Raw genomic sequence first — 13572 nt, forward strand, 5'->3', positions numbered from 1 at the left:
CATGTTACAGTACAAGAGTGATCTGACACGATTCCCCCGTCCTTCCACTGCGATCTATGACAGCTGGGACACTGTCTCACTGTGGGGTAAACTGATAGACCTAGTCATGTATGCACAATAGTACAGTAAGGTAAGGTGCCTTCCTGATAACCGTAGGGCTGTGGCAGGTACGGAATCTCTCGCTGTCGTAGGACCCCTGCCCTAGTCGCTACGGGAACTCCGCTGCAGTGTGGAGACTTTGCCTTAGTTATCGCTTATCGCTTGCGTATCGCTGGTTCAAAAATTGGAGCGATCAACGCATCTTCAACACCGAAAGCAGAGAGCAGCCGAAGTAATTGAGCATTCCGTCTGCAACGCGAGAATAATTCACCCTAGCGATGTCGTCTTTACGGAATAGGTAAAGATGCAACAACAGCCCTCGAAATCAAACGCCCCAAATATGCTGACCCGGAAACGTGTGTTAGCGTCCAGCGGCGCGCTCATCGCGAGCGGGCGCAGCCCCTGGAACGGCAGCGGCTCGGCCTGCTCGAGAAGCACAAGGACTACCAAAAGCGGGCGAAGGACTACAACAAGAAGAAAGCCGTGCTCAAGTCACTGCGGCAAAAGGCCGCCGAGCGCAACGAGGATGAGTTCTACTTCGGCATGATGTCCCGCAAGGGCCCGGGCTCCTCCATCACGCGCGGCAAGTCCTTCACCGGCATGGTTGACGGCGACCGCGGCAACAAGGCGATGGACGTGGACACGGTCCGGCTTCTCAAGACGCAGGATCTAGGCTACATCCGGACGATGCGGAATGTGGCTGCCAAGGAGGTGCGCGAGCTGGAGGAGCGGTTCGTCCTTGCTGGCGGGACGGAGCAGGTCGGGGACGATGAGGACGAGGACAGCGATGACGACGTGGGCCCGCCTACCTCTCAACCACAAAAGCCTAAAAAGATCGTCTTTTTCGATGCGCCCGAGGAGAGAGAGCGGGCGTTGGAAGCACAAGCGGATGATGAAGACGACGAGATGCAAGACGACGACGGAGGGGAGGAGGAGGATGAGCAGGCAGTAGCGGCACGTCGGAAAGCACAGAATCTGGAGAAGCTCGGGCGGAGACTAAAGGCGGCTAAGAAGAAGCTCAAAGCGCTGGCGGACGCCGAATACGAGTTGGAGTTGCAGCAGGCCAAGATGGCAAAGACGGCGACGTCAGGGGGTATCACAAAGAGCGGTCGAAGGTTGAGAGTAAGGGAGAGGAAGAGGTAGTGGCGGGAGTGTTGGTTGCTTTACCCGCCTTGCATATCCCTTGTTTGACGTCTGCGACTCCATATCCCCTACTGTACGAGAAGTCTGGCCTTGTACCGGGAGGGCTTATTGTGCACAATGCCCAACGCCAGAATACGATGACCATTAATGATCCGAATAAACCCGTTATACCAAGATCAGACGCTGCTTTCCGGTCATTGCATTGCCATTATCATTTCTCGTTCCCTCGTTCTGTCCAACGCCCAATTAACCCTCATAACTTGCCCAAGCCGCAGCATTTCGTCAGCCCCGACAAGATGGCCATGAGCGTCTTGAAAGCCACCGTCGCGCACCACACAAAGCACTTGAATGTGACTGTGATCAGGCCTACGAGCACCCTCAGCACTCCTGGCAACCTGTCGTTGTCCCCCTTTTTCAGATCGCTGCTCTGGCTCTCCAGATCCATCTCAAACTGCTCCATCCTCGCCTTCTTTCCCTTCTTCACACTCTTCTTCCTCTTCCTGTCGTCCCTCCGACTGCTAAGCCGACTCCAACTCCTGCTCCCACGACCACCACTCCCTTCCCCGCCACCAGCGCGGGCGGAATACACGCTCCCGTTCGGCCCGCCGAACACAACCGGCGGCGGCTCAAACACCTCGGCCACACCTCCTCCTCCTCCCCCTCCTCCACCTCCGATAGAGCGGGCCCTGACATCCCCGTGCGCCACCAGCACTAGCGCGGCAACCACCACATCCACGAGGTACACGGCGTCGATCTTGCTCGCGATGCCCGTGTCGACCTCCAGCCAGCCCGCGCCCGTGCCGTCGCGCACCAGCCGCGCGAGGTGCACGGGCGACTCTAGGTGCTCCAGCGTGTACTCGGTCCGGCTGTAGGCCGGGCTGCGCTCGACCGTCACGCAGAAGGGCATGGCGAGCGCCGGGTGCACGAGGAAGTGGTTGCCCGAGTCGGCGTCCCAGACCAGGCGGGCCGATTCTTGTTGGGCCAGGGCGACGGTGGCCGCGTCGTTGGCGCGGTCAGCCACCAGGCGCGCTGCGGCGGTTGGCCAGAGGTGGGCTAGCAGGCCGTCGTTGTTGCTGTTGTCTTCGTCGTCGTCGTCGGTGTGAGTGTTGGTGTTGGCGCCGGCGGGGGTAGAGGCGAGAGTGGTGGAAAGGACCTCTTGCCAGTATTTCTGATGCTTTGGGGACGTGGTTGACGGGGTGTGGGCTGCGTTTTGGAGGTTGACGACGTAGTTCGACTGGCGGCTTGAGGAGGAGGCGCGCGGCGAAGGGGAGGAGTTGCGGGAATCCGGGTTGGGAATGGCAATCGTGGAGGATGATGTGTTGCTGCCGGCTTTGAAAGGTTTGTTGGGGTCGTAGCGAGAGAGAGTGACGAGGGCCGACGCTGAGGTTGGGTCGACCCGCAGGCAGTAGAAGGGCTGGCCGGAGGAAGAGGATAGGGCGTATGCAGGCGGTGCGTCTGGGGACATGGCCATCTTAAGGCAGTACCTCCGCCCTTCGAGGGACGAGGCTTTCCAGCCGTTGGTTACCTTCCACAGCCCGCGGAGCTCCTCCGTCGTGCTGACCGGCGGCATCACGGTTGGTTCGTGGTGCCGCTGCCCCGGGGCTGGCGGCCAGCGGACATGCGAGTTCGCTGTTTGCCCGGGGCTGGTCATCTGGGCGCCTGACTGTCCGCTCGAGGAGGCGCCGGCGGGTGGGGAGTACATCGGCCTGCTAATGGCGGATTGGGGGATGTGGGTTGGGCTCGCTTGGGTCGGATAGTAGTCTTGCTGATTCAGAGGCACGTGTGGATTATATCGGGGGAAGATCGACCGGATGGGTGCCGGCTCTTCAGATTCCCCTGGTTGCGAAGACGTCGACGGCCCGGCCATGGTGTGGGCTATCGGGGGTTTGGCTATAGAGCTCCTCGATCTCTGGCTCGAGCTGCGCACCAGGGTCTGGGCCTCGGAGAAAGCTGTCTCGCATCGCTGGGGAGTTTCGGTCACTGGCTGGGAGCAAGTCGTCTCGACTACCGGATCCTCGACTGTAGCAGCGGCTGCGGACGGGCCTGCCGTACTCCCGGCGGATGGTTGTCTCTTCCCCGCATCGAGTGCATGCTGCCACGGGTTGTTGGATACGGCTCTTGGGTTGGTATCCCTGGCTGATGAATCTCTCCTGTGCCTCCCCGCACGCGGAGGTGTCACCTCGAACGAGCTAGCCGGCCCTTCCTGGGGCGTAGCTGCGCGAGGCCGGCTCTGGGATCTTGATGGCGGCCGCGGGGCACTGTTGGGGTTGGGAAAGAGGGAAAACCCTCCAGCTGGAGCCGCGGACATGGCGAATTAGGAGCTCTGCTCTCCTTGACAACGGGCGAGGCCAAGTCGCCGTGTCCTTTATTCTCTCTCGAGTCGTGCTTGCAGCTGCGCGCCAACGGCAAAGACGGGTCGAACTACAACCCAGCGGTAAAGCCTATTACCGACACATGACGGTCCGGACCGGATCAACGGAGGAGAGGCTTGACGGGGCTTTGCTCGTCTCCCGGCTGCTCGAGCGAACGATCAGTGACGAAATGGATCCAGAGCCACGGGAATCGGACGAGCAGGGGAATCAATGATTTTATTCGGAGTCTTCTTTGAGGTGTATATGAGTGATCGCCCACAGCTCAACCCCCTTGTCCATGTCCCTGTGTCCGTCCTCGGGGGGCGGGTGTGAAGCGGGAACAGCGCATCTTGGGGCGCTTGCGCGAGGTAGATTTCAGGGCAAGTCTCGGCGTGCAGGTAGCGGGAAGGAAGGTGCCAGCCAGCGGCCAGCCTATCGTGGCCCCTTGTTCCCTCATGTCTGCATGGAGCCGTGCACTACCTATGGAAGCTCGCCTTTCCGATTGCGAGTGAGATTCGGTAGTGCTAAGCGCCGGACGTTCCCTCCAGACCGTGTCGCCCGCTATGAGTGGGTGGAGGTTGGGGTTGCCCCGCGAAAGATGTGCGGGAGCGGACGAGATAGACGCCCAAAATAGATCCTGCTGCGGAGCACCCCGGTCAGCACCGACCAATCAGCGACGAAATCACCGTGCAGCTAGACGCTGTCCAGCTGTTCGTCGGTTTTGGCTTCAAGCAGCATTACAGATTCGCGCTTCCCGCTCGAGTAACCTTAATAATAAGCAGCGATGCGACCGTATTCAGCAAGGCTGGGCCAGCGGTGCGTTTTCTCTACTAGCTTAGCAGTCAGTTGACATCCAAGCTGCATAACCAAATCTCAAGTCCACCGAAAGCTGGCTGATCAATGGCGCCCTAACCCGACACCGATGCTCAGTACTAAGCCACCGGAGGAAGGTGGTTTTGGAGAGATGTTCTCCCATTTCGTCGTTGCTTCCATTCCTTCTTTTTGTCTCGTCTTTTCTTCTTTCCCCGTGATTTTTAATTCAGAATGATCTGGTCCCCGCTTAGTCTCTAGTGCGGCAAGTGCGGGCTTGGTGAACGAAGGTGGGCCGGAGCGGAAATATCTTGAAGGTTCAAGTTGTCACACGGAACGCAATGCACATTCTCCTGCTCTAATAAGTGATGCAACAAACAGATCAACATGAACAACGGCCCGTCCCACCCATTCCATGAGAGGGTGATCTTCCATATGTCTTTTCCGTTCAAGTTTTACACCGAGCCTCTCCTTTACATCGGGAACAACCAGACCCTGCTGAGATCGAGAAGCCAAAAATTGGATGCGTTGCCAATGACGGCTAACAAGACATCCTGTGTTGAGTGTGTCTACACTCGCAGAGAGCTGGACGGCGGCGCGGGAGGCTCTGTAAGTCCTGAGGTTGTGTCCTGACCCTGACCCTGCTCATTCCGAGTTTGGCACACACTTCTTAGTAGGAAGCAAACCCAAGGACCAGTACCGGCAAGAGTGCTGTCCGACTAAATTGGACGCTTGCACGTCAGTCCGTCGTCTCTACGCTCTCCGAGTTCTAACGTTCGGAAGGACCAAGCCGAATATGCACATCAGCGGAAGGCCCACGTACGCGTCCCACGGGAAAAAAAGAACCGCATAACAGTTCAATTTTGTTGGTCGAATCTTGAACCATACAATGCAAGCATTCTTGTCCTGAGCTCCATACTTCAACCGAGCCGAGCCGGGGTTGGGGCATCGGCTCCGCTCTTGAGACCGGCGGAAACCGGATCGCCGTCGATTGCCGGCAAAGGATCCACTTGGCCGTGCGGGGCCGCGAGCCCTGATCGGAGCGGACTCGGAGCCTTACGTTACATCGCCGCTTCTGTCGATGTATGCCTAGGTGAGGTGGTCTGAGCCATGGGCAAAGGGATGCCGAGGCTGGATTCTACTAGTCTGTTGTCCGTTGAGTCTCACCTGGTCTGCCCAAGCGTCCAGGTTACCCCTCTTGGATGTTCGTTGCGCCACGAGATAGCGACGAGGGACAGAGGCAGGCGTCTATTAGAGAGCCTCGTCTCTTCATCGGCTTGGCACCCCTGACATACAAATTTATATGTACCTGGTGCCTTCTTGAATGATTGCTTTCTTCGGCCCTATCTCTGACCTTCATGCGTCCAGCTGCTTGAGTATCCCACTGAACACAGAACATATTGGAACCTTCCGGCTACAGACCACTAAACCCATAGAGCTATGTCACAACACGTGGCTGTCGTTGGGTAAGATATTTCTTTCTCTTCCAAGTTCGATGCCAACATGGAACCTGACAGCATCTAGTGGCGGCGTCATCGGCCTCAGCTGTGCCTTGCTTCTTCGGCAGGGCGGCTACGCCGTAACCATCATCGCTCGGGACTTCCCTGCGCCCTTCGAGACCATGGACCCTTCCACCAAGATCAACTACACCTCCCCCTGGGGCGGTGCTCGTACGCTCTAGCCTTTGAAATCCTTTTCAGCCCAGCCTCAACCACTAACATCTGGGAAACAAGACAACCGCTGGGTGCCTCCACACCCCTCCCTCCCGGCCTCCCTCAAGCGTGAGCACGAGATGTCGCTCCGGACCTTCGCGCACATGAAGAGCCTGCACGCGTCGCACCCCCATACCGCGGGCATTACCTTCCTCAAGGGGATTGAGTACATCGAGTCTCCCGCGCCCGAATACCTCGCGCTATCGACGCCGTCCAACCCCAACGCCCTCGATCTCCCGGGCTTCCGCTTGCTCGACGCCTCCGAGTTCCCCGCCGACGGCAAAGTCACGTGGGGCTGTGAGTACGACACGTGGTGTGTCAACCCGATGGTGTACTGCGCCTTCCTGCTGCGCCGGTTCGTGCACCGCGGGGGCCGGGTGCTGCAGCGGGAGCTGCGCCGGCCCGAGGAGGCCTTCTCGCTGCTCGCGTCAGAGGAGCCCGGCCTGGGAAAGATCGCGGCAGTGGTCAACGCGTCCGGCACGGGTCTTGTCCCGGACCCGGCCATGACCATCACCCGCGGCCAGACTTGTCTCGTGGCCGAGGAGTGCGATGCCACGGTGACGCGGCAGAATGCGGACGGCAGCTGGACCTTCTGCGTCCCCCGCGGCTTTGAGGGCGGCACGATTATTGGCGGGACGAAGGAGCTGAACGATTGGAATCCCAAGCCGTCCATGGAGGTGAGGGAGAGGTTGTTGAAGCGGTTTGCGGAGACGTACCCTAAGATTCTCAGCGGAAAGGCCGAGATGACGGTGATTAGGGACATTGTCGGGCGGAGGCCGACGAGGACTGGCGGGCCGAGGGTCGAAGGCGAGCTGGTGCCCGGTGCCGGGTTTGTGATGCATGCGTACGGGCTTGGTGGAAGGGGTTATGAGCTGTCGTGGGGGGTCGCCGAGGCCGTAGTCGAGGGAGTGGAAAGGCATGTCAAAGGTGAAGAGCCAAAGCTGTAGCCAGGTCGTTCTTGACGAAAGCACTCGCACTCCCCAACCACCCCTTCCCCTCTATGAGTATACGTAATTTCCTTGCGCTCGTCTTCCAATTGTGTTGTGATGAGGTTGATATCCATTACAGAGTTGCGTACTCGAGCGTGAAGCCTTGATCATTCATTCCATGCCATCCCACCAGCTCCCTCCCCTGCGCTCTCCCCGCCATATCTATACATAAGGTAGCGAGCATTGCCCGCTCAACCGGTCCCAGGTATCCGAAACATTACACAGTCGAACAGTGGCTCTTTTCTTTTCTGTTCCCGTACCGACGCCCCATCTCTTTCCTTCCTCCCCGAAACAACACTCTCACGTACGCCCTTCCCCACCCGGCGTCACCTCCCCTCTTCTTCCGCATGTCGTTGCTGCGTCCCCTGTAGTTGTGATGTCCGACTCCTACTCGGAAACCCGCCGACCCTCTCGCCCCTCTTGAGCTTCTCCATCTCCCTCTGCGCCGCCTCGCGGTCCTTCTCCGGTAGGCCCCACCACTCGCGGAGGAAGGCCTCCTGCTCGGCCTTGCGGCGCGCCTTCCGCTCCCGCTCCCGCTGCCGCTCGAGCCGCTGGGCGAACCACTCCTCGCGCGCGGCGTCCTGCTCCTCCTGCGTCGCGTGCGCCTTCATGCAGCTGTTCATGATGCGGTGCGGCTCGCGGCAGGCGAAGGAGGTCGTGAAGGTGCGGCCTAATGCACAGTCGGCGAAGGCTGTGACATGTAAGGATATGCTTTGGTTAGTGACGGTACGCCTTAGGTGGTCATGTGAGAATGCGGCTGGTGGGGGTTTTGTTGTGGCGACTGCTTGAGGCTCGGAAAGGACAAGAAGATGAAGCCTGGTGTGGGATGTGGCCTCCCCGGGATACACACACACCTTTGATTTCATCCGCGCACTTCTTCCGCACCCGCGCATGGAAAATATCCCTGATCTGAGCCTCCTGCGACGCCGACAGCGGTAGCGGGTTGCGCGACGGCATGGGCAGGCGCTCGGCCTGGTCGCCGGCCCCTTCCGCGACCATGGTGGCCATTCACTGGGACGGGATCTTCTGGTTCGGCTGCCGGTGCGTGTGTGCTACTAGTACTGTATGTCGCAGTCGGCGCTGCTGTAGCTCCTCAATTGTAGTTTGGACGTGTCGAGCTGCTGGAATTGGGTACGAAAGGAAGGTGCTCGGTCGTGGTGTTGCTGCTACGAACTTGCTGGTCATGCGATTGGATGTTGTTTGATGGGCGGTTGAAGGTCCACTGAAGGTCGGAGCTTCGAAGCTGAATTGTCCGAGACACAGTGCGAAACGACAAGCGATCTACACCCTCACACCATCACAACCAACAACATACTACGAGTCTCAAACTTCCGTTGCTACATCAACCGACTGCTCATTTTCTATATACATTTGAGCAGTGATTGTACCCCGCCGTCGGGCACCGATGCTGCGCAACGGTACTACACTGACATATTCGCCTCCGACACGCCGATATGCCCTACTTTCCCTTCAACTCTTGTGGTTTTCCTCAGCCAACCCGTCCAGTTCAGACAGCTGAGCCCTGTCCAAGTCCAAGCTCTCCTTCTCCTTCTTCCCCTTCTTGCCGAAGTTGCTCAGCCACCGCGCAGGCGCCTTGCTCTCCTTGTTCTTGGTCGCGCTCACCGACGGCGCCAGGCTCGGAATGCTCGTGATGCTGTCGTAGCTGCGACCTAGGAAGCTTGGGTTCAGTGCCTCGTCGGCAATTTCCTCTAAATCACCGATGCTCGACCGCTCCATGGACGTGCCCTTGTCCGAAGCCCCTCCGCTGGCCGTGCTGCTGGGCGCTTTCTTGAACAGTCCCGACTCCTTACCGCCGAGCCGTCCAGTCAGACTAAACTTGCCCGAGCTGCCCTTTCGGAACAGCTTTCGAACCACGTTCTCGTCCTTGAAACTGCTGGACAAGCCCGCACTATTGGGTTCAGAGAGCGTGTTGGAAAAGGACATGTCCAGCGACAGAGAATCACGGGACTCGGAAACCGACGTCTGCGTGTGGACCGAGAACCCGTCGCGGGACTTGCGCGACTCCGAGGGGGAGTCCATCTCCAGGACAGGAGGTTGCAGCGCGTCTTGCGTCAATGCCACCTCCTTGTTCTTGGACTTTTCCTTAGAATCCTTGGCTTTGGACTTGTCCTTCTTCTCGGCCTTGCTCTTCTCTTTGCCCTCCTTTTCTTTCTCCTTCTCCTTATCCTTATCGGACTTGGATTTGAAGATTCCAATGAAGGCCGGAGCGTTAGGATTCAAGCGGCCGAGCGGCTTGGACTGCGCCGGCGGGCGGCTGCCAATGACTCCCACTTCGCTGGGGTTCGGCAGCATCTCCTCATCGAGAATCTCATCTTCCGCGGACGCCAATGTGGTCTTCAGGGCTGACGGCGATCCGTGAAGAGACGGACGTCGAGACGGGGCCCTGGACCAGGGTGCCGCGTCCGAAGGCCACAGACGACTGGGTTTCCCCAGTGCCGCAACGTCGCCCGCCGAGAAACCCCAAATCGACCCGGAATCGGTCGATGGCCGAGGAAACTCTGACGATGCGATGCTAGCCGGCCGCGGGCTGCTAGGGTCTCTCTCAGGGAACATTACGCCCGCGGCTCGATGTGAGCTTGAGAAGGGGTTGAGGCTCTTAGAAAACATGCGCGAGTGAGGCATATGCCCTTCGGTGATTTCGGGACCGACCGAGTTGCGGTTGAAGACGTTCCACGTGCCTGATAGCCCAATGCGCCGTTTGGTTAGGCCATCCGGATCATCTGTCTGCTTGGGGAAGGATTGGCTCTGCCCCTGCTTGAGACTGCCAAGCGGCACGCCTTCCTGGTCCACAGCTTTGGTGGGCCTGGACCGCTGGAAGGAAAAGAAGCTGCTCAGCTTGTTTTGCGGCGGCTCCGTCGCGACGGGTGACGGGATCGTACCAGGCCCGTGGAGTGACAGACGGTCTGAGATGTCGTTCTGGAAAGCAGGAAAAGGAAGGTTGCTTGACGAGCCATGAGGACTTGAGAATATGCTGCGTGATCTGCCCGAAGAGGCGGGTGATTGCGGGTCCTCGTCGGGAGATGCCCTCTGCTGTAGTAGGAACGGATCTGGGGCGTACCTGGATACAGGGCTGGGTTCGTCGTCGTCGTCGAGATCCGCCAGGATATTGGAGGGCAGGAGAGCGGTAGCCGAGGGACTGAGCGGAGCAGTCCTTGCGCTTGACTCATCGAGACGGTTGGCAATGGCTGTAGAGAGGTCCATAAAGGGGCCCGGGGCGAAACCGGGCGGTGCATTAGCGGACCGCGAACTAGCAAAACCAACCGGCGTCGGAATGGAAACGATAGGGTCGATGTGGGAGTATGCCGACAACGGCGTTGAGATCGAGACGGGGACGTTCGACATTGTAGTGCTCGCGCGATTTCGGCGGTGTAACGGAGCGGCTGCAGAGGGATCGAACTCCAGACCGGATGGATTCGGCTGGTTGTAAAGGCCATAGGGCGCCTGAGGGATGTGCTGCACCTGCATGGCGAGAATGCGAAGCTGCTCATCCAGCCCCCTGGCCCGCTTGACCTCAAAGGCCTGGGCCTCTCCCAATTCTCTCCCTCTTCCCCTTCGGAACCACTCCCGTCTCTCCTCGGCGAGCTTCTCGCGCAGGTCGCCATCCTCCTCCCCGCCAGGGAGCATCTTCCTGGCCTCTTCCAGCTCCTTCACCTGCTCCCTCCGTTCCTTCAGCTCTGTCTCTAAACGCGAGCACTCGGCCTGTAGGTTCTCGTTCTCCCCTCGGATACACTCCAATTTCCGGTCGCGGGCTGCTTCGAGCTCTGTCATCTGTTGGGTGAAGCTCTCTCGGTCCCTGCGCATCTCCTCCGCGCCTTTCTCACATTTGGCGATATTATCGTGAAGCTTGGCCCGCTCATTCTGTTTTTCTTTGAGAAGCCTTTCCTTTTGAGCTTTCCGTTGCATAGCATTGCGCATCGTCCGGTCTGTCGAATGCAGCTCCCGTTTCAGTTTCTCCGTCTGCTCCTCTTTCTTCTTCTGTTCCTTCCTCTTTTCTCGCTTCTCTGCGTCCAACTCCTCCAATAACGCTCTATTGTCGCCCTCCTCTTTCGCGATCAACGCCAATACATCCTCAGATTCTTTCCGGATACCCTCAAACTTCTCTGTCAGCTCCGGGAGCGTCTGTTTGCAATCTGCATTGGTATCCTCTCGTATCGGCTGTTCAAGGCTTGTAGTGGACGGCGAATGGCGTCGCGTGACCGTATTCCGCCGTGGTCCTGATCCAGATGTAGAGTTCACATCCCGAGCAGGCGATGCAGTCGCCTCTGGGATCGTTGGTACTTCCAAAGCCGGGAACGGACTGCGGTTACTTCCACCGTCGTCACCAACCTCGCCCGGCGCAGAACCCCGCGGGTCCTCCGGAATGAAATTAGACGGAAGGCGGGAATTCCCAAGTTGCGGTCGCCCATCGCGACCAAACGTCCTGAGCCGGATGACCCGGCTGCCAGCCTGGAAGTTGTTGGAGTTGACCGCAATCACGCGTACATTGTAGAAGTGGTTCGGCTTCAGACCGCTGACGACAATCGCAGGCTCCTGGTTTGCGGCAACCTCCCCCACTAGTACTTTGGTTAGTCGTCTGCGCAGCGGCAACCCAGAGCCCGGCACCAACTCACCATCCACCCCGTTAACCTGTATCAGAAACTTTTGCACGGATCGGTTCGCTGGAGGGCGTGTCCAGTTTACGGTGGCGGCGTCAGCTCGGATCTCCGCTAGCGATACGTCCGGCGGCTCCGGGACATCGACGCCCAGGATGTTGATCAGCTCGGGAACCGGTTTCCACAAAGTCTGCCATGCTCTTCGCACCAGCCTGTCAAATACACGGTAAGCTGACTGCCAGATCGCGAGCGCCCATCGCACCGCGTCGCGGGCGCACAATCATCGGGATCAGTAACTGCCACAACAAATGGACCTACCAGACCACGGCAGCGCCCGTCAATAGCATATTCGCGTGCCTCGCTATCGCGTGTTCGAGATTCAGGGCGGAAACGGTATCAACGGTCAGGACGTAGGCCGAATACGAAAGCTCGCGGCACAACTCCGGAGCGATCGCCCAGCAGAACAGTGCGGCCCCCGCGGCGGCGATCAGGTTGATGCGGGCAGTCTTGGGCTCAGTGAACCACCAGGCGAGACTGGCCGACAGGATGAGAAGCGTGGGCACCAGCGACGTCCAGGAGATCCATGACATGACGCCGTGGTCAGAAGGAGATCGAGCGCCGGGTGTCTAGCAAGTCGCTGAAGATAGCAGCGGGAGTGGGGGTCGGGAGAAATGAGTCTCAAAACCATCGGAAAAGGGAAAAAAACGAAGTGCCTCCGCTCCGTTGCTGAGATTCGCTTGGCCCGCTTGGCTCGCCCAGCCGCTCATGGGCAACCTCCATTGGTTGTGAAAACTGGAGAACTGGAGCCTGTGAGCGTTCGCCAGACATGCAAGGTTGATGATCGAAGGCCCCAGCTTTCCCATCCAGTCAGTGGTCAATGGGGCTGTTTAACGCATGCGTTAGCGGAGACGGGATCACTGCCGAGAATGTGGCTCGGGCCTTGGGGCCTGCTGTTTCAGGCTCCCCAGACAGCCGTGGCCGGGTGTTGGTTCAAGTTCCGTTTGCACACTGACTGCCAGGCCCGGAGCTTCAAAGATGCCATTCACAGGCGGTGTGTGTACATTAGTATACTAGTATTCCGTACAGAGAGTGCCATTCTTCTCGGCATCTGTTGATGAATGAGTAGACGGCTTTCTCACGAGGCGGGGTATTCAGATTTCAGGGCTGCTTGCCCGTCTACTAGTACTAGTAGTTATCCGTAGCCCGAGGGTTAGGAGCAACCTCGAGATTCGAGATCCTCAAGAGGGCCAGTCCCCTCGATCGTGTCACCTGAGCATCATTGCAGTTCTAGCAGGTGATCGACGTTCAAGTTGTCCACGTTGTAACTTGTCGAGCTTCAAGTTGTGCCCACAAAAACATGGAATAACAAAGCCATATCTGTGAGCTTCACGGATCAACCTTACCTTGTTACGCACCTGGGATACTGTCTCGCAAGGCCGCGATGCCACTTGTAGTTTCTGTCCGTCCAGTGCCACGGTAGTGCTTCCGGACCCTCCTGTGCCTTCAAGGTTCTATGTTGAGGCTGCATTCAGCTGCAGATGGCCGAGATGAGTGAGATTGCTGTGGCATAGGAAGTTCCGTTCCTAATCTACGAAACGGAAGGCGAACTGAGAGGCATCTGGTACTAGTAGTTACTGCACCTTGTCCGGTTGCGACTGCGAGAACCCTAGCACTTGGCCGTCTCATCTAGAAGCCATTCAACGAGGTAAGCAAATGTTCGATCAGGAAGCAGCACAGAGAGGTGTCTGCTTTCTAGCCTCAGTCCATGGGCCACCGACGGTAACCGATTGAAGGATGGTATCCCGAAGCCGCTGTCGGGTCCCGCGGCCAGCATGCTGGTGTGTAACACAGTAGT

General features: G+C 58.5%; 6 protein-coding genes across 6 annotated transcripts; 3 read left to right on the top strand and 3 right to left on the bottom strand.

Moving 5' to 3' along the window:
• Window positions 1-377: 377 nt before the first annotated feature.
• Window positions 378-1242, top strand: B0T15DRAFT_489147 (small-subunit processome; the record flags this gene model as incomplete). The annotated part of the gene is made up of 2 exons (XM_062866572.1): window positions 378-397; window positions 465-1242. 2 exons carry the CDS (start codon window positions 378-380, stop codon window positions 1240-1242), a joined length of 798 nt encoding a protein of 265 aa, XP_062726246.1.
• Window positions 1243-1369: 127 nt separating this feature from the next.
• Window positions 1370-3721, bottom strand: B0T15DRAFT_39140 (uncharacterized protein). The gene has a single exon (XM_062864586.1). It carries the CDS (start codon window positions 3548-3550, stop codon window positions 1496-1498), a length of 2055 nt encoding a protein of 684 aa, XP_062726247.1. The 5' UTR covers window positions 3551-3721; the 3' UTR covers window positions 1370-1495.
• Window positions 3722-4402: 681 nt separating this feature from the next.
• B0T15DRAFT_39202 (uncharacterized protein) lies at window positions 4403-5677 on the top strand. Its single transcript, XM_062864612.1, has 4 exons — window positions 4403-4720; window positions 4785-5012; window positions 5081-5137; window positions 5187-5677. Exons 2-4 carry the CDS (start codon window positions 4791-4793, stop codon window positions 5508-5510), a joined length of 603 nt encoding a protein of 200 aa, XP_062726248.1. The 5' UTR covers window positions 4403-4720; window positions 4785-4790; the 3' UTR covers window positions 5511-5677.
• B0T15DRAFT_39176 (amino acid oxidase) lies at window positions 5440-7246 on the top strand. The gene is made up of 5 exons (XM_062864603.1): window positions 5440-5496; window positions 5585-5704; window positions 5789-5869; window positions 5928-6073; window positions 6137-7246. The coding sequence occupies exons 3-5, from the start codon at window positions 5844-5846 to the stop codon at window positions 7060-7062; spliced, it is 1098 nt and encodes a 365-aa protein (XP_062726249.1). The 5' UTR covers window positions 5440-5496; window positions 5585-5704; window positions 5789-5843; the 3' UTR covers window positions 7063-7246.
• B0T15DRAFT_39208 (cytochrome c oxidase biogenesis protein Cmc1 like-domain-containing protein) lies at window positions 7247-8335 on the bottom strand. Its single transcript, XM_062864614.1, has 2 exons — window positions 7959-8335; window positions 7247-7795 (listed from the first exon to the last, which is right to left on the bottom strand). The coding sequence occupies exons 1-2, from the start codon at window positions 8110-8112 to the stop codon at window positions 7431-7433; spliced, it is 519 nt and encodes a 172-aa protein (XP_062726250.1). The 5' UTR covers window positions 8113-8335; the 3' UTR covers window positions 7247-7430.
• Window positions 8336-8357: 22 nt separating this feature from the next.
• Window positions 8358-12603, bottom strand: B0T15DRAFT_498599 (uncharacterized protein). The gene is made up of 3 exons (XM_062867317.1): window positions 12036-12603; window positions 11736-11929; window positions 8358-11678 (listed from the first exon to the last, which is right to left on the bottom strand). The coding sequence occupies exons 1-3, from the start codon at window positions 12305-12307 to the stop codon at window positions 8575-8577; spliced, it is 3570 nt and encodes a 1189-aa protein (XP_062726251.1). The 5' UTR covers window positions 12308-12603; the 3' UTR covers window positions 8358-8574.
• Window positions 12604-13572: the final 969 nt, after the last annotated feature.

Source organism: Chaetomium strumarium (assembly GCF_033439665.1).
Source record: "Chaetomium strumarium strain CBS 333.67 chromosome Unknown B0T15scaffold_1, whole genome shotgun sequence".
NCBI lineage: Eukaryota > Fungi > Ascomycota > Sordariomycetes > Sordariales > Chaetomiaceae > Chaetomium > Chaetomium strumarium.